At 54.8% G+C, this 9,865-nt stretch overlaps 1 protein-coding gene across 2 annotated transcripts in view; it reads left to right on the forward strand.

Annotated features, from left to right (window-relative positions):
• Window positions 1-9,865, forward strand: part of RGS3 (regulator of G-protein signaling 3) — a 64,963-nt gene that overhangs the window by 33,136 nt on the left and 21,962 nt on the right. For both annotated transcript variants that reach the window (XM_009326371.1, XM_009326372.1), the window contains one exon: window positions 5,493-5,615. In XM_009326371.1, coding sequence (XP_009324646.1) covers window positions 5,493-5,615 — 123 coding nt within the window. The remainder of the gene's footprint in view (window positions 1-5,492; window positions 5,616-9,865) is intronic.

The following is a 9,865-nucleotide window of genomic DNA, read 5'->3' on the forward strand; positions in this document are numbered from 1 at the left end:
CCGTGGAGCTGGTGGCCAGGCTGCTCCTCTGTGCAGACGGATCCCTGGGCTCTGTCTCCTCTGCCAGTGCCCATTTACCTGGGTTAGATGATGTGGAGTGACACTAGTGGCAGAAATCCTGGGTTGGCATGGGGTGTACCCCAGGGCAGCTCCTGGGCAGTGACAGCTCCCAGTTCTGGTGTCTTCGTGCAGAGCAGGGAATGCTTGTGTCCCAGTTGGAGAAACAGATAAACAGGGGCTCTCTGCTTCCCTGGCTTTGTGAATCTTTACACAGTTCAACCTGAATCTGAGTTTTGAGATGACCCACAAAATGTGCTTTTTGGAGCAGTTGTTCTTAATTTTTTTCCCCAGCTTTAACTCTGTGGTCACATTTCCCAAATGTTGGCGAAGAGCTGATATGATGTGGTTACAGTACTGGAGAGATTTTAAAAAGGCCCAGGCAACAGTGGGTAATTTTGGAGGGGAACTGCTGTTCCCTGGGGCTGGCTGCACAGGCTGGAGCTTGTTCTCTTTGGGGCTGTGCTAGGGGAAGAGGGACGGGTAGCTCTGGGGCTGTGTTTGCAGAGGGTGGGTTAGCTCAGTGTTACTGTCGCTGGGGCTGCTCAGCTCTGAGCCCTCCTGCCTGAGAGGAAAGGGCGTTTGCAGAATGGGAAGGCGGTGGACCTGCCTCTCTGTTTGCCAGGGTGCTGTTTGCATGGGGGGGCTCCGCGCCTGGCTAGTCTCAGGGCTGGGGATTCCTGTGAAGGCTGTTATCTGATGAGCCACTTAAGGACAACCTGCTGGCCTGAGAAAACAGGCTGAGCCCTGTGTCCTCGTTGGCTGCTCCAAAGTGGGTGGAAAAGGTTCTTCAGGCTGGCTTTTCCTCCTGGAGGCTTAGCATCCTCCAAGCTGTGCCATGATGCAGTGCTCCTGTGGCATCGCTCCTCCATCTTCTCTCTCCTCAGTAGCATCATCTAAGTGCAACAGGGTCTGACCGGCCTGGGGTGAGCTGGAGCCACTGGTGGCTCTGCACCATGAAGTAGAAGGTCCACTTTGCTATCTTGGTACCCCTCCTGATCCATGGGTGTCTGTAGGACGATAAAAACCCATTTCCTAAGAGCCAGGCCTTGGTGTCACAAGGAAGGATGGGCACATCTATCCTTCACCTTCATCTATAGAGCCTCCCTAGCCCGAAAACAAGCCACACAGCAACGAGCCATACTTCTCTGCAGAGATTGCTGTGCCCCACAAACGGCACATGCACATCATCTGCTCGAGCACCCATGAGATCCTGTCACCTTTTGGTCATCCCAGCTTTCAATAGGGCCCCTGCTGTTACTGCCAGTGTTTTGTTTTTTGGGCACCACCAGTGTGCCCAGCAGTCCAAAAACCACAGGAAGAGACGTGGTCCCCCACGGCCCCCCCAGCACAGCTTAGCACGGGAGCAAACTGAACTTTCTCATCAGACCTAGCTCCGTGGGTCATGAAATAACCAGCCAGCAGTTACCCATGTTTTGTGCACAGGATATTCCCAGGGCTGGCTGTTTCGCCGGTGGAAGGTTTGCTCTGCAATTTAAAAGCTATTGTAGTCTGGAGCCCGTTTCCGAGGTACTTCCCCTCTGGGATCTCTGCTGGGTTTGGCTATGGACCAACGCTCTGAACGTTTGAGGCCAGGGGCCGGGCAGAGCTGAGCTGGGCTGTGAGCCCCGTCCCTGAACCACTTTGCCATAAATCCTGCAGAGGAGAGGAGCCTGGGGAAAGGAGCAGAAGTGCCTCCCCCTGATCTGCGAGGGGAACATCCACCCAAGGACCTGACCACCCCCTGGGAGCAAGTCTGCTAGCACGAGTTGGGGGAGGTGGCAGTGAGATGGGAACAGCCCCAGGCTAGGCTGGTCACTGAGTACAGGGCTTCGGAGGTGTCAGTCTGAGTCTGGCTCGTTGTTATTATTATATCTTAGCTTTGCAGTGTCATGTAGAGCCACACTTGTGTGCCAGATGCTGGGTCCTGCAGAGAGGGGCGTGTCTGCAGCATGGGGTATTGGGGTATAGGGTCTGTCACTGAGTACAGGGCTTCGGAGGTGTCAGTCTGAGTCTGGCTCGTTGTTATTATTATATCTTAGCTTTGCAGTGTCATGTAGAGCCACACTTGTGTGCCAGATGCTGGGTCCTGCAGAGAGGGGCGTGTCTGCAGCATGGGGTATTGGTGTGTAGGGTCTGGGGGCCCTTCCTGTGATGTGGTGCCATTCTCCGGGAGGTCCTTGACTGATTGATGGGCTACAGAGCCAGCAGCCCCTCGTAGGTTGGTGTCTGCTGGGGTAACCAGGAACTCTGCCTGGCCAGACCCCTTGCCTGTCATCTCACCATGCTCCTGGGTGCCATGGGGCTGGGGCTCAGCCTGGGGGAGCATCTGCAGGGGTGAGCTTTTCCTGTGGAGCAAAAGGGACCTTTTCCTGCTGTAACAGGGCCCCTTTGGGGCTTGCGTTGGCTAGTCTGGGTCCTCCTCTGCAATACATGCCCTGTGTTTTCCTCCTGCTCTCCCACGGGCAGCCCTGGCGTGGGGTCCGGTGCTGGCATGGGGTCCAGCGCTGCCCTGGAGCCGTGGGCTCACCAGAGGCTCCCGCGCCAGCCGGCACGCAACACCTGCAATAACATGTTTTTCAAAATGCTGGGGTGAAGGCAGTCAGAAAGCAACTGGCAGCCACTTCAGTCGCTCGCTTTATCTGGTCGCAAACGCCCCCTTCACGCCATCTGCATCCTCCTTTCCCAGCGCTGTGAGATTAAACCCTGTTTTCTCTTTGTAAATATTGGCAGGCAAAGCAGCAGCCTCCCTTAATGAAAACAATAGCGGGGAGGCCGGTTCCCAGAGTGAGCCCTGAGCGAGGCAGCGTGCAGAGGGCACGGCGCAGCCCTGGCGTTAGCCGACCTCCCTGCTCCCGCCTCCCCAGTGCGCAGGAGTGCTGAGCTGGGCAGCTCGGTCCCCTGGCAGGGGCTGGGCTCTAGGGGACCTGTGCCACTGGTAGAGCTTTATCTCATACAGCAGTCAGTCCTTCACATGTCTGCCCTCCGTCTGGCTGGATCCCAAAGGACTTTGCAAGCAGGATCCTGTGCTTTAGAGGCAGCCGGGGGTGCTCAGCTCCTGTGGGTTGGGCTGGCTCTTTCCCCAACACAGTTGCACATTATTTGCGGGGAGCAGCTTGATGGAAGAGGGAGAAACAGAGCTATTCTCTTGGGAGATGTGTGTTGGAGAGGTTAAATATCACTGTGAAGGAATAAAGTGCTGAGATCTCACTGCTGTAGCGCAGAAATTATAGTAAAATACGTACAGATTGGATAAATGCAATTTTGGCTGTTCATGTCTGCCCTCAGCCTTGCCCACAATACCCAGGACACACATCGGGGGGGTTGACTTTCTCCTCTGCCTTTTGGACCAGAGGGCAATCTCCTCTCCTGGCTTTAATATTCCCAGGCTGCTGGGGCCGGGGAGTCTCGTCGCCTTGCTGAGGCTGAGCGGGAGGGAGAGGGGCACTTTGCTCTCAACAGCCAGTGCGGGCTGAGCATCGCTTTATGCTAAATTCAATCAAAGAGATGGGGACTGTAATTGAATCAGCAAGGGACTGCAGAGCAGGGGTAGGTGAGCTGTGCATCCGTCACAAGCAAGGGGATATGAGATGTCCTTGGAATTGCTTTAAGCCTCATGCTGGGGGAATTGCAGAAGCTCGGTAGGGATGGGGGTGTGCGGTAGTTACAGCATGAATGTGGGCACTGGACTCCTTGCAGCTGCGCTGATGTCTTTTAGGCTCCGCTGAGCCCTTGCCGTCCTTCACTTCTGGCCCCAAGGGCAGGGCAGGGCAATGCCAGCCCAGATTTCCAGCCCAGCAGATTGGTACCTGTCCTCTCCTCTGAAAGCAGGAACGATTAGATACTTTCCTAGGGACGAGTGGATATCACAATGGCACAGCCTGGTGATCTGCCGGCATGGGACTGGGAGAGACTGAGACATCTGGGATGGGAAGGAGTACTGTGATGCTCCGGGGGGTGCTCAGAGCATCACTGCAACTCAGGATCTGGGGGGCGAAGGGGAGCCCCGCCATCTTGTGTCCCTGAATCACAAACCTCTATTCCATTTTGATAGTGCTCGGTAAGCCTGAGTGTGCATTTCAAAAAGCTTGTTTTTGCTGTAGGAATAGATGTGGTGATGTCCAAACATAAGAAAGATCAAATCTTCTCTTTCCTGGAAGTCTCCTTGGAGGGATGAAGGACTGAACTAGAGATCTCTTTTTCTGGTGGTGACGTGGGAGGTTGGTTTATTTACCGCTTTAATAGGGATTTTGGATTAAACGTGAATGAATTAGCATCCAATGAAAACAGTGTCTTAAATGGTGTGACTAAAAAGCATTTCCTCTTTTGGTTGTGTTGTGTCTCTGGAGTCACGAAGCTGCAAGTTCCCTAGTTCTCTCTGACCTTTCTGGGAAAAACAGGCTAGCAGAGACCTGCCCTTCTGGAAGGAAATCCTAGGGGGAGATGAAGGGTCTTTTTCATGCCCTTTAGTGGAAGACTTTTTTTTGCAGTTCTGCCTTTTTTTTTTCTTTTTTCTTCTTTTCGTATCTGGCCACAGAAGGAGATGATCCAGCCGTGAGCATTTCTGGACGCTTTTTAAAGCGAGACCTGCAAAATCCCAGTGGGCAGTAAATGTTACTAATGCTTTATTTTTAGCACAAGAGATGAGCGGTTTAAGGGCTGGGAGTCACTTGCCGAGAGAACTTGGTCAGAAGGTTTCTTAAACGAATGGGATTTGGCCCAAAGAAAACATGTCAAAGAGGAACAGGTCCATATCAAAAAGGGTGTGTGCAGGGAAGGGGCACGAGGGGAGGTGGGCAGGCTCTGAGGCTCAAGGTGGGGCTCAGCTGGGATGAATTCCCATCGTTTCTCTCAATTCCTTCCTCACTGCATGCTGCTTACAGACAGTGCATGACCAGAGCTGGAGCATCATCCTCAAAACAACCCCTGATGTGTGCTCTAAATAAGGAGCAGAACGGACAAGGCTGGTCTGGAGCTTCTCCTGAGGTCTGCCTTCCTCCCAGCCCCACGCAGCCCAAAGGGGCTTTTTTTCATCAGTTCATGCTACGGCGCCTCGTTAATGTTTGCATACAGCAAAGAGCAGTTTCCACCCTCTAAATTAGCTTAATAGACACATTTCCACTGTAGTGGCACAGGGTGCAGAACTGCTGGTGCTCTGCCCATGCCTTACCACTTTGCTCCCACTTACTAAAGCAAAAGTCTGCTGCTCTGCACCGCGGCAGCCTTTCACTCTCTGGAGGAGATTTCACTGTGGAGCTGATTTCCCATCTATTTTGCTTTCTTGTGCCCAGAGCGCAGGACACTGGTGCGAGCTCTCCCGTTATACTTCCATTCATCTGATACAGTGTGTTGGAAGCAAGTAGTTTGCAAACAAAGCCAGGGCCTGCGACACACAGCTAATGACCTTCTCTCTGCCTGTGTTTCCTTTACGTCAGAAGTCGGAGTGCTTATTAAGTTTGGAGGCTTACTCCCAGGAGCAGAAGAAGAGGATCTGCTGGTGTCTGGCTGAGAACATCACCAAGCAGCAACATCCGGCATCAGCTCCTACAGAGAACAAGGTAAGAACCCATGGGGGAGCTCAAAAACCCCGCTCAGAGCATCGGGCAGCTCTGCCTGCGGCGGGGGCTTTGCTCCAGTGATGCTCCTGCCAGGCGAGCTGCTCCGGAGGCTGTTTTGTTGCCAGGTGAGGAGCGAGTTTGTATTCAGGCACTGCTGCGTCTGCACCTTCCTGCCCTGCTAGGGGAAGCAGCTATTGCATTTGTATCTGCTGACCCAAGTCGAGGCAGACCCCAGCGAGCAGGCTGCTTCTGACGCCTCCCAGCATCTGTATTTGGACAGCTGAGGCCGCGCAACCCGGTGTACGGCCTTCTCCGAGAGCTCGGCTCTAAAGCGGGACTGAATGCAGAGGGAGAGGTTCAGGCCGTGATCTCTGGGTCCCGATTTAAAAGGCTGAGGTCATGGGAGCAGTGGTGCGAAGATGTGCTCCTTCTGTGCACTCAAATGGGCTCAAGCATTTGATCTGAACCCCACAGATGGCCTCAGAGCACAGAAAGGTCATTTGATGAGTGCTTTTTTTCATACCTAGCAAGGCAGCACCAGCTCTTTTCCCACACTGAAGAGCTTCAGCCTGGCCCGAGAGCATTGTCTCAGCAGTGCTGGCAAGAGAAATGTGTGCATGGAGTGGGTTTGAAGCACTGTCGGGCATGCCTGCCCTGCATGGATGTAGTTAACATCTCCCATCTGCCTGGCTTCGGGGCTGGGGCTGCCACCAAGGAGCTGTCTGGGACAGTGGCAATCTCTGCTGGAGTCATCTCGTCCCCCAGGGGTTGGGGGTTGGACTGTTGATGGGTGACCCACTGCTCTGGGAGAAGAGAAACACACTGTGCTGAGTGCGTAAAGAGCTTTAAGTGAGGCAGATGGGGATCTCAGGGATAAAACCACCCCGATACCTCCCCTTAGCTGGTGCGTGGTGGTGGAGCAGCTCCTGCCCCACGTCGACCTGTGGATACAGCCTTGGTGCGTGGTCCGGTCTGGCTCAAAGGCAGGCGACTCACATGCGGGCAAAAGCAGGGGCAGGCGGCTGCGCTGCTGCCCGGATCCGGAGGCAGAGCGACGTGGCTTTTGCTCTGCAGCGTCCCAAACTGGGTCAGCGCAAACATCTCCACAGGAGACAGAGCCTCCGGATTCCTTTTCCTGCACGTTTCAGACGTACTAAAATAGCAACAACATACAAAGCCTGAGAACCTAGTTACCAACCAAACCTCTAGAAATGCAAATAGCCCAGGGCAGCTAATTCAATGAGGTGCCAAGACTCTGCCATGTCTCTTGTTTTCCTGCGCTGCGTCTTGCTGGCACGACACAGTGCCCGGGCAGGGCGTCCCAGGCGGCTCGGCGGGGGGGGGAATGCATGCGATGGGGCTGCTGCCGGGGGCTTGGCATGGCTCTGCTCTCAGCTGGGTGCAATCCAGCCACGGGCCGGGGGGATCCTCCGGGGCGAAGCTGTGCAGGGACATGTTCAAATCTGAGCATCTCAAATAGATCCTAAAAGGGGGGATCTTGGCGGCTCTCCATCACAACACGTGCTCTGGGACCGTTTGGATTTTCGGGTGATATTGCTGTTTGCCCTCCCCACCCCGGACTCTATGTTCATGGCAGGGTGCGGGATTTTGGCTCTCTGCTAGACTTACAAGCCCTGTGGCTCAGAGCAAAGCCCTGGAGAGTGTCTGCTCCCCATGTTATGGAAGGAGCCTGGCTACTGGACAGGTGAAAAATACTCTAGAAGACAACACAAACCTTTCTAAGGCTTTTCTGTGCCTCAGTAGCCAAGAGGGTGCTCCTTGGGTGCAGTGGAGAGCCAGCGTGGGCCCTCCAAGGTTGTGACAAGGGGGTTTTGTCTTGGCTTGCCAAAGCTCATGGAAATCCCGCTGGTGGGGTATGGGGCCGGGAGGGAGAAAAGGAGCATGAGAGCAACCACCAGGCACTTAATTAAGTTCATAGCACCATTTCCCATCCCAGCAAGGTATAAACTGCCCAGACTGCAATTTTAAAGCAAGCCTGATCCTGAAGTGCAAGAAGGAACAGCGTGGGGAAGGGGGAGCAGCCCTGCGTGAGGCTGCAGCTCCCGAGCGGACAGGCGAGGATGCTTGGTGGGTGTGCAAGCTCGGAGCAGGGTGGGTGGCTGCACACAGGGCCGGGCTGTGGGCAGAAGGCAGACAACGGCGAGCTGCAGCTGGGGCTGCTGTGACCAGTCTGCACCACAGCTGGTTTGTTGGGCAGACGTCCCCAGGGATGCTGGTGCAGCCGGAGGCAGGAGCTGGGAAAATCAGTCGCTTTTTGGAAGAGAGAAGTGATCCATTAGCTTTGCTTGTTGCTTACAAGTCATTTGATACTAGGGCTATTTAAGGAAACAGAACAGTGTCTGTGTGCTGTGAACAGACAAATTAAGCTGGAAATATCAGCCTCTGCATGGCTGATTTCTGCTCCAAACAGGAGTCTGATTTGCAAAGCCCTCAAAACTGCTCCAACTTGGCAAGAGGCAGCTCATCTCGCTGCGGCTGGAGCCCAGCTGAGGATATGTGGGCTTCGCGATGGGAGCGAAGGGCCGGCGCCGCCTCGGTGCCAGGCAGAGATGTGCCATGTGCCAGCTGTGCGCTGGAGCTGCAGAAAAGGACACTGTCCGAGCAGAGAGCAGCTCCTCAGCAGCCTCTGCGGCTGCCGCGCCAGTGTGGGAGCTGGGAACGGCTCTCCCTTCAACATGTTAACGCTGCTGTTAATGCCGTCCCTGAGTCCCTCCCAGAACAGAGGGCTTACGATGGGGCAGAGGGATGGCCACATCTGGAAAGGAGGGGCTGGACTGGCCAAACTGGTGGAGGAAAGTTGCAACTTCTTGGAGCTGTGGGAAATCAGACAAATTTTGGGCTTTGGGATGGCACCTCTTGTTTTTCAAGGCCCCCTGAGCCATGCCCGGGTAGGGCAGCACTAAAGGCAGGAAGGTCCTTCTGGCTCAGGGACGTGGCTCTGCAGAGCTGTCACCGCCTCCAGGAGCGTCTCCTGGGAGGACAGTGTCAAGCCTGGAGGATGCACCCTGTGTGGGGTCTGTGTTGGCACAGCTGCTACTTTCAGAGCAGCTGGTTTCAGAGCAAAGCTGCTAGTTTCTGGGAGGCACAAGCATACGGTGCACATAGCATCCACTTCTGGAGCTGTAGGAAGAGAAAGCCATGAGGGATACAGCTGTGATGGTCCAGCCATGCACCCAATGGGCTTTTCCTGCCAGAGTCAGTGCAGGAGGAGCTCTGGGGATAATTGTGGCTGTCGGTGTGGTCCAGCTCTCCAGCCCTTGTGTCCAGGAGACATGGTGGAAGTGGGGCTCCGGTGGCTTCTCCGCTGCCACTGTAAGACTTGGCTGAACTTCACTGAGTGATGAACCCATCCTGCCGGCTGCAGCAAGTCACAGAAGTTGTTCTGTGGATATTTTCTCCACCTGCAAAGCCTTCCCCACTCTCATCCTCGGGTCTGGGTCTACCCTGGGAGTCTGCTCCCTGCCCCTTGGTTATGCTGAGCAAGGATCTGTAAAACACATCACCAGGGTGACCCAGCTTGGCGACAAACATCCCCAAATGGGGAGGCGTGGAGCCGGGAGGTGGGCTGGGGCTGGTGAGGAACCACAGCGACAGCAATGTGGTTATAGCGAGAGCAGCTTTATGAATTAGTCGAGTCAGCGAGGCTGCCTCCTTGGGCCGAATAATGACCATCTGCGCAGAGCACGGTGATTTTTTTAACCTTGCATCGCTGCACTGGTCCTGTTTCCAGCCTGGCACCGCGACGAATTGCATTAGCCCAGTTGAAGAGATGGCAAACTGCAGAGCAGGGGCAAGGATGAGGCACCAGGGACTGGAGCTGCTCCAGCTGGTTTGGCTGCCAGGGAAAAGATGAGTGGCAAAACACCCTTCTTATAACGAACCTGCTACGACCATCTGATTCTCACTGCTTGTTTCTTTGTGTCTTCCACACTCAGAATGGCTGATTACTCTTCCTTCTGACTCCGTGACCTGAGATTACCTCGGAGATGATGGCTGGCTGTATCTGAAAGATGTAGATTATCCTTAAGCTAAATAATTACGGACACTTGGTGGTGTGGACTTTGGGCCGTGGGAATCCAGGACGGGCGCTCCCCTTGTTTCCCAAGGGAGGTGGTGGATCCTCAGCACTTTTCAAAGCCCGGCCGCCAGTCTCTCTCCCATGGCTGCTGACGGTGCGAGCAGGCGTGGACCAATCCTGCATCCCGGCCCTTCCTGGCAGCGCTGGCTCC

This window comes from Pygoscelis adeliae, unplaced genomic scaffold (assembly GCF_000699105.1).
Source record: "Pygoscelis adeliae isolate BGI_AS28 unplaced genomic scaffold, ASM69910v1 Scaffold436, whole genome shotgun sequence".
Lineage (NCBI taxonomy): Eukaryota > Metazoa > Chordata > Aves > Sphenisciformes > Spheniscidae > Pygoscelis > Pygoscelis adeliae.